Source organism: Athene cunicularia, assembly GCF_003259725.1.
Source record: "Athene cunicularia isolate RWA chromosome 5 unlocalized genomic scaffold, athCun1 chr5_part3, whole genome shotgun sequence".
NCBI classification, from domain to species: Eukaryota; Metazoa; Chordata; class Aves; order Strigiformes; family Strigidae; genus Athene; species Athene cunicularia.
The window spans coordinates 5,920,750-5,935,218 of record NW_020799103.1 but is presented as its reverse complement, the minus strand read 5'-3'; the positions used below and the strand labels follow the sequence as shown (position 1 = coordinate 5,935,218).

The 14,469-nt window shown below is 35.7% G+C and overlaps 1 protein-coding gene across 1 annotated transcript in view; it reads left to right on the top strand.

Moving 5' to 3' along the window:
• LUZP2 (leucine zipper protein 2) overlaps positions 1 to 14,469 on the top strand; it is a 200,234-nt gene that overhangs the window by 90,267 nt on the left and 95,498 nt on the right. The window contains exons 3-5 of the mRNA XM_026850920.1: positions 58 to 128; positions 3,258 to 3,339; positions 10,758 to 10,820. Of these exons, the coding sequence (XP_026706721.1) occupies positions 58 to 128; positions 3,258 to 3,339; positions 10,758 to 10,820 (216 nt within the window). The remainder of the gene's footprint in view (positions 1 to 57; positions 129 to 3,257; positions 3,340 to 10,757; positions 10,821 to 14,469) is intronic.

Here is a 14,469-nt window from a genome sequence, read left to right as displayed (position 1 = left end):
CACAGATGAATAATATTAAAGATCTCTTTGGTAATAGAGTTCTTCCTTTGCTATCAGTCTTTGAAAAATGATGAAGCATCAGCCAAAAATGATGTGCAGAAACTTCTGGAAATGGGCCAAAAGCAAAGGTAAGACCCCACCTCCTCTTTCTGTTTCCAGATTTAAAGCTTTCAGTCTAGGAGATTTCATCTTTCCTTTTTACTTTAATCTCTAAACACGGCTGTGTGCCAGAGTGTGATATATATATATATATATGTAGAGATATAGATATAGATATTTTTTTAAATATCTATATCAGTATAATAGAGGCAGGGAATACTGTTTTGGGAAGTTTTTGAAACAAATTATATATTTGCTGATATTGGATATATGTTAGGAAAAGGCATTTAAATTCTATGGTAAGATATCTGCTAAAGAAAGGGACCACTCAGGAAGTCATGAAATTTTCTCTTAAGTATAAAATCAGAAGTTTTAGAAAATAATTAGTGGATGGTAATGCTCAGTTAATTAAATTATTAAAGTATCTCCATCTCTGAATTTGGGGGTGATGATGTATATTTGGGCCTCTTAAATAAATATTTATGCATATAGACACTCAAAATCAGTAGTCATTGAGCAAATGTGGGAATACTTGCACTGGATATCTGTGAGGAAGGCAGTTAGGAGTAGAGAAGTATTCACTTCAAATTATTCATTGAGCACTTAAGAAATGCAAGTTCCCAACCTAGTTCTTAGTCTCAGATCCCCTAGTGCTTCATCACAAGTAACTGTTACCATTCCACTTCTCTTCTAATTTTTGGAATTCAGACCAGCAAATAAAAATATCAATATGATTTTAATAACAAGAAAACATGGCAAATATAGGGATCACTTTCGCTGAAAAAATATTATATAATGAATGCATCTATACTTCATGTTTTTCCTTAGAAAAATAATTTATTGAAACACTTAAAATTCATAGTTCTTTAACCGTTAGAAATGCAGTACTTAAATCCCACAACCATCTTACCGCTGATACTGTAATTAACAGAAGTAGATGTGAAGTTGTGCTGCTATAGAGAAGGCTTCTGATAAAATGACCTTCAATTCTTCAATACACAACAAAAAAGATCCATAATACAGTACCCATAGAAGTTCTCATTTTTACTGTGACAAAGAAGTATTGGATACATATGGATCTTTCAGGTATTCCAGACAAATCTATTAAAAAGTGAAAGCAAAATTTCAGCTATTTTCAGCTAAAACTTCCTGTTTAAACACTTACGTGGCTTGGGTGCAACTGAAGGTATATGTCTCATCATCAAAAACTGCCCTTGTCACAGATTCCATCCTTCATACGTGAATGTGGTTTCTTGTTTGTTGTGCAGCTTTTATGTAATGGAGATGTTAATTGATTAGAAGTATTAATGGACTGTTTAGTAAATAGATCTTAGTTGCAGATGGGAAAGTTGAGTATGCTAAGGGAAAATTTTACTAGATACTACAAGTATTTTTCCTAATCTCCTCCTTAAATCAGACCTTAAAGTCTCCTAAGGTCCACCCAAAAATACGTGTTGACATCTGCTTCTAAGGGATTCAGCTATTGAGTATCTGCACAACAGCAGTTCCCAGAGATAGACCATGGATCCCTGAAATATGCTGTGAGCAGCCCTCACCCTCCTTCAGAAAATAAGAGGCTTTTACAATATACTCCAAGAAAATTCCTTGGACCTCCTGCAGGTACTTGACAGCTGTTCATAGGCTTACTGGATGTCATTTCCAGAAAGGTGTGGAAGTTCATGTAAGAAGGTGTTAAAAATATGCCAGGGAATCTCCCTCAGAATTTCACTAAGGAAGGCTCACAGTTTATTTACTTTATTTACTATTAGAGCCTCAGGCTGCACTTTGTCTGGTGTAAGTGAAGAACTGAACATAGCGTTAAGCTTAAATCTATTGTATTTGAACCAAAATTCCTAGTGTATCTCGATATTAATCTTAGGATCTTCTTTGGTCAAATGTGAGCTGTGTTTGGTCTGTGAGCACTGCTTTGATTATTCCCTGCAATGATGGATGATACAGTAAAGTTTAGAGTGCTGAATTCTCAGGTTGTGCAAGTAGATGTAGTTCTGCTGACTTCAAATTAGTTTGGGTTTTTTTAATATATTTTAATATATTTTTCTTTATATACTTTATATACTTTTTAAAATCCCTTTGTGTGAATTTTTCAGGGCTTCCCAACTTGCAAGTAAAACTTGGTCATTTACTGTGATGCCTCAAGTTTTAGTCTTTTGCACCATCAGCACGTTGAAACGATCGCATCTGTTTGTACCATAAGAGAGCTGTATTGTGATGATGGTGCGCTGGTTTCATGCTGCTCAGTCACTATTTCAATTAAATCTCTTCTGTACCAGTGTTGCCAAAATTGCTAAAAGTCGTCGAGATACTGGCTAACACGAATGATGATCCACAAGTTCTGTTGTTGTATGTACTAGATGGTTTCCATTCCAGGTTAGTTTTAACTGAGCTAAATTAATATCTGTGTGTAGACCCAGTTCTGTGTTGGTCTTCTGCAGAGGCTTATCCATGCAAGCAACAGCCCTGAAAAAGCTCTGTAGCTGTTCTGAAATATGTCACTCTTCTAATTTCACAGCTCTGAGGTGTGTCATACGAATCATAGAAAGCGGTGCCTAACAGAGGTTCTTAGCCGACCGCAGTTCTTTGCAATTTGGAGAAATTCTCTGCATCAGTAATGCAGAGGGGGCTTTTGATTCAAATAAAGCCCAATTTTATCTTCTTTTTTTTTTTTTTTTCTTAATTGTATGCCAAAATCTAATGAATTTTGGTTTGTCTCTACAAAGAGCACATGAAGGTTGGATTTCATCAGAGCGTTATTGATTTATTCGTTTTAAAGCAGGTATAAACTAATTCTTACTGATAATAGTATTGTTCCATTTTGGTGCATTTTCAGTGGCCCACTTAGCCTCACTTTTTTTTGGTGCCAATCCTTTTTTGCTAGAAAGTATACACTGGCAGATGTTTTGCACAGCATGCTATTCAGTAGATGTAAAAGGTGGCCAATTTCCATCATAGATAATTTTTGTCTTGTGTTGGCACTATAGTTCATGGGGTCATTATGATTTTATTAGCAAGACTTATAGACACAGTGCATCTGTCTGTTATTCTGAATAATTAAAGGTGCCTTTTCTTGAGAATCTGAAGAACTATTTGCTAATGGACATTTGTGTTGAAGTTTGTGTTTTGTGTTTTCAACAAACTAGGGAAGAAATGAAATCTCTCCAGGAGGCCTTTCAGAAGCAGCTTAATGAGGCAGCTGAGAAAGCAGAAAAGCAGCAGGCTACCGTGAGTGATTCCCTGTCCCTCTTTCATTATTTTTGTTTGTTTCTTCTGTCTTTTTTTAGTCCTTCTGCCTTGAGAATTTGTCATTACCTCAAATAACTTTACATGTAAAAAAACCTTGTATTTCAAGTATGTGTTAGTACTCTACTAGCTTCAGAAGGAACTGAAAAAATTTGTACGTTCAAAAGTGCTAAAATCCCTGTCTTCACTAATTTATGTGAGATACATAATTTTGGAGGTTTGGGCCTGGAGACTTGGGCCTAAATCCTTTCCCTGATGAGGTTGTCATTATGGACCCTCACGTCTCATTCTATACCAATGTACACTGTCATATATCCATTGACTTTTTTTGAATCGCTACCAATTTTCAGCAACAAAATAGTAGAATGTCCGATTTTGACTATAGTTGGCCTCATTATCACTATAGGGAGGTATTAAATCCTGTTAAGTTTTCCATGCTTTAATGAAATTTTGTTTCTGGATAAATTACACAGTTGGTTGGATTTCTGTGTAGCGCAGTAACGTTCTGGGGCATAAATACCCATATTTTTCTGCTGCAGGGAAAAAAAAAAAGAAAAAAAAGAATTGTGTTTTCTGTGTAATTCTAAGATGTAAAAAGGAAATGTTTCTTTTGTTGGTGAGAATTCCTGTACCACTGAGTGTAAGTTGACTAGATAATGTGCAGAGGTCCTTTCAAACCTCAAATGTTCTGTGGTTCTAAATCTGGACTTGAATACCAGCCCCTAGAAGGGCTTGTAGATCTACTTTCAGTTTCGTATTGGGTAATTACTTGTTTATTTAGTGAGATTTTGCTGTCTTCCAGGCTCACAATACAAAGGTTCCTCCAAGACATAGTTTTAAAAATAATTACTAAATTTAACAAATATTTACAAATGCCTTCTTTTGTATGAATGTGATGTGCATGTAAATTTATGCCGTTGGTGAACAAGATGTGAGACTGCATGTTTTACATGCTACCTTTTAATTAGAAACAACGTAGGTTGCCTTCAATTAACACGATGTTTGAAAACACTGTTTTTCCCATTGTTACTTAGAAGCTTGAAGATACTGTTTTACCTGTTCTTGTGTCCCCCATAACATATACTCAGTGAATTTTTGGTATTTGTAATTTTGTCTAGAGAACAAATCCCCCCTCTTTTGTTCTTGAGGGGAGAAAACAAGTAAACTGATTTCTGTACTGAGCTTGAAAAGGATAACTAGTTTTTTGGGGTCTTTCTCAATAGCCAGGGCAGCATATGTCCAGGAAAAAAAAAAAACCCAAACCACTCTTGTTTTAAAATGGTTTTATATTGAGGAAAGATATATAGTCCCAAAATAAGAAAAATTATAATGTAGGTGTCTGCTAAGTACTCAGAAGATGCTTGTTGGAAGTTGTCTTTTTTCAGGTGCACAGACACATTCCCACTAGCTTTATTAGCACGATGAATTCTAGTCCTACAAGTTAAAGGTGGAAAACATACTTTGTTATTTAATCTCTGTATTAGATTTTGATATTCAAGAGTAATTCAGCTATGTTGTTAAATAAATCTCAGATGTAGTGAATGGATTATTGGCTCTGCTGTTCTTTGTGGTATAGTGGTTTTTTTTAACTTGAACAGCAGTGCCTTGTGTAAATTCAGTCCACACCCTAGCGCTGGGCAAAAGCACAAGATTTGTTCCACACAAGTTAAAACAAAATCTACTGTTAACTGTAAGCAAAAATATTACCTAGTGCAGAAGCCAGGAAAAACCCCTCTGAGTTTATAACAGAACTTGGCTTGGAGTGTTGTCAGGTGGTTAGAGAAACTGAGTTCTTGAGCTGCATTCTAAAACTTGCCAATAATAGAATATTAAATTTGCCACTGATTTTAAGGAAAGCTGAACCGTGTCCTTGGTTTGTGACATTTCTTTATGCCTCAAGGTACAATGTACATAATGAAGCTCAACAATACATTGAGACTGAATGAATATTCAAAAAGGTACTTCAGGATCCTCAGATGAAAGCTGCAATAGAAACGGAAATAAATATTACCGTCACACACGGTTATTTTACACCTGGTTTCTCCGTGTGTTTCATGGTTTTCTGAATGCAATATGGATGGTATTAAAGAAGGTCTTAGTACTTTGAGGCAAGCCTAGCTAGAGGACGGGAGCTTGAATTTAATTCTAATTTAATGAATTGTGAGTCTTGTTTCTAATCCAGTTTAAGCACCTTTTATTCTACAAGATTTGGTGAAGTAAATCTTGGTTTTCATCAGAGTAAATAAGAATAGAATTACATTTCTCAAAGCCAAATGAATAAAACACTGGAGGGGGGTTGGAAACACATATTTCTTCCCTGCACTTGCCAAGGAGACATAGTACAATGCTCACTGTATGTTACTTGGATCTATATATTCAAGAGGGAACACCTGCCTGAGGGTGTTCTTTGTTAGGTAAATGCAAAAGTGCAAGTAAGAATTTACAAGAATTACCCAAAATACGTGAAAAATAACCTGAAAAGTAGCCTGGAAAGTATTTAAGGGCCCTGACCAAACGAAAAGAACAAAGGAGACGCCACAGCAGGACGTTACACTTCGCATCCGTGTCATGCACAATGTACGGCAGGACTCTCCACTAGCAGTTGCACAAATGACTCATCAGAAACGATGTTATCATTTTTTTTTTTTTTTTTTTTTTTGGCTCTTTAAGACTAGAGAAGCCAGGAGGCAGCTAAAAAATTGCTGTTGTGAGGATGTGCTGGAGCGTTGGTGGGTACAGTCCCTCAGCAAGCAGCCAGGGGAGCTGCTCATAGCTGGTAACAACTTGCTGAGGGTAGAAGCAGCAACTCAGGCTGGAAAGAAAAAGCAGGTGTAAAGACATTCCTGTCCTTTACTGACCTGCGGGCCCTTAGCAGAAGTGAGCACTCCATTTCTGCTTTCTTTACGGCATCAATAGCACTAACATACCAAGAACAGCAGCAGTCTGTCTTGGGACAGGTCTTTTCTAGAAAATATACGGCAGACCTCAGATAAATGTGTGCCTTTTGTTTCAGCTTTTCTATCTGGGATAGTAAAATGTGCAAAGGAATACTAGTTATGATAAGGATGGCTTAAATTTTAGATTTAAATAAACCCTATGTTGCAAAGTTCAAGGTCAGATACGGCCTTCCAGAAAGCCTTGAGTTGTGAGGGAGCTTCTCTACAGACCGTTTTACAGTAGAACTGTAGATTATTTGTATATCAAAAAGCATTTCTTAAATAGATAAAGCTTGTTAGTCAGAAGCACTGTACTAGGTTTATTTATACACCACGTATATAAAATGTGTAAGACACAATTCCAAATAGCCTGTTGTCTTCTTTAACAGTTGATAAAGGTTGACAGAGCTTTTTGTTCTGCATTCAGAATCAAATACCTAAGCAGGTTATAGTAGGTTGTTATGCAGTGAAAAAAATTTATGTTTAACTCTTATCTCTAAATATGAAGTGGAACCAATTCTTCCAGAAACAGGATTAGTGACCATGGACTAATTTTCACTTTTGTTAACATAAAGGCAGAGGGCAAATGATGCATGTAACTTGAAAGTGTTTTTTTCCCAGTGAATTTCAATAAATAGGGTAAGTAGTGATTCTGTATCTCTGCATTAGATTAACAGGCTCTTAGAGCTTTTTGGAGAAGGGCTCTTCATTTGACTATACTTCATGCTAACTGCTTGTATCTTAAGAAATAGTTATATTTTTGGGAAGTGACCTCAAGGTTTGCAAAGTTGTTTCCCATTAATTGCAGTTAATGAAGTTTATAAAAGAGCTGGATATCTCTGGTGAGAGAAAATGAAAAATGAAACAGGGAAATAATAAAAAATAGTTTGGCTAGGTAGAGTAAGCTTAGTCTGCCTCTTTTTGTTCCCATTGATATTTTAAATCATACTAACAGTTTTTAAAAAGACATGGTGATGGAATTGTTTGACAATACAATTATAGTACTGTCTGTCAAAATAAAGGAGAAAATATGCCTGTGTAAATTTCTTTTTCCCAGTTGCTCAGTGTTCACTATAAAAAAAATGAGACTTAAGTAACACATTATGTATGACTTGTAAAAATAAACAATAAACAGTATGGCTATTTTGAAACCAGTAGGGTTTTTCTTACTAATAAAAGACTATCAGAATATGGGGAATTTAATTCAGAGAGATCCACCACCAAACAAGAATTTTAAGCAATGTCAAGAATTCATGCCTCCTGTATTTTTAATAAAAAGATCAGATGTTTGTTTTGCTTCAGAAATATTTGTTTCCTTTAGTAACAGCCCTTATAACAGGTCCAAAAGTCATAAATGTCTCTCTGACAAAAATCTGTTCTGTAAATTAAAATGTAGCTCACAGCTTAAAAGTTACATTTATCTAAGAAATCTTAGCAGGTAAAAATATATTTAGCTTTGCTTTTAAAAGTATTTAACACTTTGTAGAACACTTTTTCCCAAAGGAAAGAGTATTTCCCATGTTTTAGGTGATAGCCTAACCAGTTCTCTCTGGCTTTTGGAGTCAATTCCTACACTATAACTTGAAAATTAGACTGTGAAAATTAATATTGATTATGTTAGGGTTTCTAGATACTGCCAAAATAGTTAGGTGTTAATGAATGTATTCTAGGTATATTTTATTTGCTCATGTCTTAGTCCTGAGCAAGATACAAGAAGTCTGGAGGTAAGCAGTAAGCATGCAGCTGAGCTTTGACTGTGTGGTAATGATGTTACATTGGTATTCTTCCATCCTTCATCTGTAGTGAATAACTAACTATTGTCTGAGTCTTAGAATTAGATCACTGCCATCTGCTAAAGCATTCTGTATTTCGATGGGGGAAAATTTAATTTGAACATTTCAAGGTCACAAACTGCTGTGAGTAAAGGCCACTGGATGGAAGCTGTTGCCTTTAATAAACATAATGAGCTCTGAAACACACAAAGCTCTGAGTACCTTGGATGTCTGTCTCCAGGAGACAGAAGCAGTGTCCTCGATTAATATTGCAAAGTTCAGCCTTAGAACAATACATTTTCATTATGTATTTTCATAATTACAGCTAGATAGTAATTAAAGGCAGCCAACATGTGGAAAGAGGTGAATGTCAAGACGAGTTGGGTAGAAAGAGATATCGAGTTTCTTAGTTGCAGTTTTTCAGTTTCTGTGTCTTTGAATTTAAAGCTGGGTATAAATGTTCATTCTTGTTTATTGTGCTGTAAGAAGTTGGTGGCTGAAAGTAGACTTTTTACATCTCTTCTAGAAAATGGTATCATGCTTGTCCTTGGGACTGACTAAAAGCGTAATGCAAATGGTCTGATACAGACTGATCTGCCTTAAATTTCTGCCATGAAATTATAGGCATAGATGCACTTAAATGGATAGATAGGGTTATCTTTACATTAGTTCCAGTAGCCGAGCCATATAAATCCCTCCTGTGTACCGCTCTGTAGCTGTACTTTAAGACTAAGTGGTTCTTCAGTTAAAGATTTAGTAGAAGAGCTTTAAAAATGCTGTTACAATATGAAAGTAAAAATGGATGACTTCTTAACTAATACTGGTATTATTTTTAAGAAGAGATGTAAAAAACCCTTTTTTAAATTAATAAGCTAAACCAGTAAGTTCGCACTATTTAAGGTGTCCGTATCAATGATATCAGATGCATGTGAATAGTAATTAACAAAAATTACTGGTTTAACTAACATAGATTGCTGGTTAAATACTGTGTTGTCTTACCTATCTCTCCGATACTTACCAGCTATGTATAGAGAGCACACAGATAATAATTTTGGTACCATATGTCTTCATATATATTCAGATTTAGAAGTGAAGGGCTGTGAAGGAATATTCATATTCTCTTGAGAGTTAGGACTAAGGAAGGGAACACTGTTTAATGGAGGTTGGAAGGTCATTTTTGTCATTATTCAATGGTAGCTGGTAAATCTTTTGAACAGCTAAAAACCCAAAGCCCACTATGTGAATGGTTATTTTTGGGTATTTCCCTATTAATCCTGATCTCATGTTTTGATGTGACCTTTATTTTCTGTTGTGCAAAATCTTCATATTTATTATACTGTATACATGGACTAAATTTCAGTATTTGTGGATGTGATTGCTAGAAAAATGCTGAATGTGTTAATGTTCTGTAAAAACATCAGCCTTGGTGGTAGCTGGATGTCGAGTTAGTATTTCCACAACCAAACTGCTTAGACAAGTTTTGGTTGAGTTTGCAGAAGTTACATTTATGCATGTCAGGTGGCACTAGTCTCATGGACCCCCTATCTACTTTTCTCTCTCAAGTGATGATAGTGTTCTCTGACTTCACTTTTGACACAGAGGAGAGTGATGTCAAGTCTAGTGATGGTTTTTAAATTACTGACATCTGTCTACATGAGTGTGTGGACATGATTTTAAGAACAGCTGCCACATCATGCGGAGTCAATGTCATTTTTTATCTGCATGACATCCAAACCATTAATCTCTAGGTCAATGTCTCTATAATCTAAATATGTTTCTCTTACAGAGGTTTTGTTTTTCTTAACAAGTCTGCTGCAGTGTCAGAACAACTGTAGTTTCCCATGAACACAGGTAGACCTTTGTATCTGTAGGGGAGAGAACATGGCACGGAGCATTGGGTAGATAGGGATGAGTATTTTCCTAATTAAGGTATCCAAGAGCATCCTCCTTCTGAGTGAAAGGAATGTGTTCTTTTAATATGTTATAATTACATTCTCCTTTCTCCTGTTATATTCCATAAACCAGGAAGAAAGCTCAGTCCTGAAAGAAATTTAGAATGATTGTAAAAACGATCTTTTAATGTGTGTTTTAATTAAAACCAATCTTAAAATATGTCTACTTTGCAAGGCAATTCATTTAATTAAATAGGAACTAAAGACCAAATATGAATGTTTTCCCATATAATACACTTTATTCCACAGGTGAGTCTGATCAGAATCAAGGCATTTATCTCATTAGGACCAGTACTGTAGCATTCAAATCAAATAATTGTTAGAAATTTGCTTTGATAGATGTTGTGTTTTTAGAAGTTCAACAAATGTTTAGATCGTAATTATCAGTTAATATTGTTGTAAAAATGCTTAGTTCACCGAAGGTCAAGTTGGACTTAATTGCAAAAAAATAAACACAATATCTACTGGTGCAAAAGTAAAGTAAGATTATTTATGTACAGGGACTTTCTTCTCTTGTTTATAACTCTTCTAGTAGATATCATGCTAAATGTTTGTAGCCTTACAAGAAGCCTAACTGTGGCCTAGACCAATTTGATATATAAGCATAAGGGGGGGTTTGGGAGGGTTTTTCTGGTCTTATTTTTTCAAAACTGTGAGTAGAGTAGAAAAACAAATAATGGTTAAACTGATGTTTAGGTGCATTTCAACAGCTCACGCTTAACTTTCCGTTAAACTTGTAGATTAACTTTTTGAAGACTGAAATGGAAAGGAAGAGCAAAATGATCCGTGACCTCCAGAACGAGGTAAGAGGAGCATTTGATTGTCTTCTCAATTCAGAGTTTACACCGATAGAAGTTAAGGTTTGATTTCATACATAAACCCCATGATGTTGTAGTAGAAAGATAAAAGATCTAGTGAAATACTCTAAACACAAAAGCAAACAGAAATGACGGTGTGCATTCAGAAATAGTGTTTTATCGAATGCAACTGTTGACTCCTTCCTACTGGAGCATAGGTCTGTAGTACACTTCAGACTTTTACTGTACTTGTGAGTTCTGCTTTTTCAGAAAGGAACACTTAATTCAGTTCTACAGGTTAGTGATACATGGTGAAATTTTATCCGGTGTTATTACCTGCTTTCAAAATAACCAGCAAGAGGAGCAGGAGAAAGGAAATAAAGTCTCAGAGTTAAGATTCTTCATAAAATTTAAAGAAAACACATTACTAAAATGTTTTCTTAAGCTTTATATGTCATGAATATTAATCTTGAGGTTGATCCCAAAATCCCAGATGAAACATAAAATGTGGGGAGGGTTTTTTGTTATTAAACTGAATTTATTTTGAAATTTACTCTTGGAATAAAAAGTTAAAACATTTCAGCAGCATATTATTTTCCTCCTTATCTTTTTCTCCCAAAACAATTTGTCTAAATCAGGATATCATTTCCCTGTCTACTGCTTCATTTTGCAAAGAACTTTGCCTTTGAAAATATTTTATTCAGATAATTTCTTGTTCTTTTACCAGCCAGGCTTCTTGTCTTTGTCTGTTCTGTTCAATTCTTACGTTTTGCTCTTCTAAACTATACTGAATTTGAAGTGTATGAAAAATGGATCTCCTGGAAGCACTTATTTAAACAGTGATGTCTGATGCCTTTGGTGTATGAGAGTGTATATATATATATATGTGGTCAATCTGAAAAAAGTGCACATTACTTTTTAACTTGCGAAGGAAATACTGTCGATTTTAGTTGCTCACATTATGTAAGCCACATTCTCCATTGTTTTCATCTACAATCACAACAGCCTTGTTTTCTTTTCCCACCTGTGATCACTAGATGCTTTGCAGTTGAGCCTATTAATTCTAAGACATCATATCAGTCCGATCCTATTGACCAGACGTAAAAAATCCTCTTATCGCACACCAATAATTCATTAGTCAACATTAGAACCATCGGACAGTTAATGATTTTCTTAGATACATCGGTAGACCTCTGTAATATTTAGGTGTTTATATCACATTTTATAAAATCTGCTTTGAAAGGAATCTTTCTTTTTGACACCAAAAGTATTTGTTTCTCAATTTAGAGATGACGTGATTCAGCGATATTTTATTCCCTTATACTCTCCTGTCTGGAGTTGCAAGAGTTGTCTGGGTAAACTGGAAGTACTGATGTTGCAGATGTTTTAGGCCTATCACGGGATCTTTCAGAGAAACATCTAATTTGCATACCTACAGTTTTATGTTTCCAATTATGTGTCAGTCTATAGTGACTAAACATCTCCATCACTACGTAAAATGAATGGGCAATTAAAAATGCTCAACGTGCCTTGGATTCAACATGTAGATATGTTGTCTTGGATACCCACAGATACACCATTTCACACACATTTTACATCTCTGTGTGTCTCTTCCTCTTAGAAAGATTTCAGGTGAAATTGTGGGGTACCCGAGGTCGGTGACAGTACACCACAAAGGAATTCAGGCCAGTGGCAAACCCCAGGAGTCACCAGGAGCTGGTGGTGGATGGCGCTCTGGATCTGACGCAGTGTGTGACTCCTCATAGTTTTTGAATTACAAGAACATCAGAAATGTTCAGTGGTCCATCAGGCTCAGTATCTCTGTGACAGTGGCAAACGCAAACTCTGTCAGGGCAGAACTTGTGAGCCTGCCTCACTTCCCAGAACGTCTGCAGTCACTCGGTTGGGGATGTCAGAACATCTATCCCTGTTTATTCCCTGTAGCGTATGTTTATGAACCTGCTGTCCATTAATTTCTCTAAATCCTCTTTTTATATTGGATACCTTCACATCTTCTTACACTGTCAAATTTCCTCTTACTTCACTGTTTGTGTTTAACTTTTTTTTTTTTTTTAATGTCCTTTCCTATTCTCATCCCTTGAGCAAGTTTTTTGAAATTCTGAGTTGTTCCCTGTGTAGCCTTCTTGGCTTTATAGAGTCATTCAAGGTTTTAGGGGCTTCTAATACAGCAATTTTTTAACAGCTTCTAGGCAGTTTGTATCTTTTTTTGGTGATTTGACTGTTACTTTCAGAATTTACTATTTGCCTTATTTATACGTAGTACTCTTTCATAAGATTGTATGTCTGTGTGCTGGATTTATGTGTGTTTTGCTGTCCTGCACAGCAGTACCTGTTACTGCACTTTGTTAGCAGTTGCAAACACTCTCCCGTTAGTTTCTCTTCAGCTCAGCCCAAGGAAACCCTTGAGAACAAACCAGAACAGTGTCTTTTCTTGGGGGTTGCAGGACTGACTGCAGTCATTTACCATGTAGCTTCTTTCAGTCACGTTGCAAATGTCTGATGCTAAATGAGACTTCAGACTGGTTGGGGTTCTCTGTGCTATATGAAGAATGAAAAAGATTATGATTTCTCTTTAATGTCTTGGCAAATCCTAAGTGAATAGATAAATGCACAGAGGAAAAGTATAAAAAGTATATAAAAAAAAGATAAACTTTTTTAATATAAAAATGTATAAAATTTTACATACAAAAATAAAAATGTAAATTGAGTGGCTGACATTTGTAAGATCATAAATGTTTAAGGAGTGCTTCTGATATGTATCTCCACTGTTCTGCCACACCTGATTGTGATTTTGTATGAGTTTTTAGGGAAGTACTTTGACTACGAAAGAGCAGAAAAGGTGGATAGTGGTTTTGTGAGTCACTGAGTGAACAGTTTCTCGAGACCTGTATAAATATTATTTGAGGCATCTGTGATTGTGGCTTCTCAAAATGTGAAAAAGAAAAAGCATATTGCAAAATGATAGTTTAGAGGTAGAGCAATGATTAAACTAGAGATGCTGATTTAGATGGGAAGTAGAACACATCAAGCAAATAAAACATGGGCAGTTTCTGAGGCCTTCAGTGATGTGTGTTCTGGACCAGCTCACCTGCTTCTCTTTCCTCCTCCATATATCCAAATTACATAGGATTTAACTATTATTTAGATGTTCCTGGGATTATTAAAAAAGATCCGTCTGTTACTCATCTCTTTCAGGTCATAAAATTGGGGGGGAAGATTTTACTGAGGAGAAGAAAAAAGCTACATTCTTCTCTAGGGGAAAAAGAAAACTAATGTCTAGATGCTCTGAATGGAACTACAGAACCTTGCAGTACTTTCTACAAATGTTTCAAACTTGATGTGGGAGTAAAATAAATCTTCCAGATGCAGTATAGTAATGAATACATAACGAAGAGAAAGAGACAGCAAAAAGGAAATCACTTGTTGAAAAAACCCCACAAACAATAAAGATTTGGTCTTCTAGCTTTTCAAAATTGCATGAGAAATGATAAAGGCCTGTTTCCCCACCCCACCCCCTGCACCCACCCAAATGCTCCCTTCCCCAAGATACAAGGGGTTTGCACACCTCTATCTTTAAGAGCAGCGGTTATGTGTAGCTGAAAAACAACAACAAAACCGGGAAAAAAATTTTGAT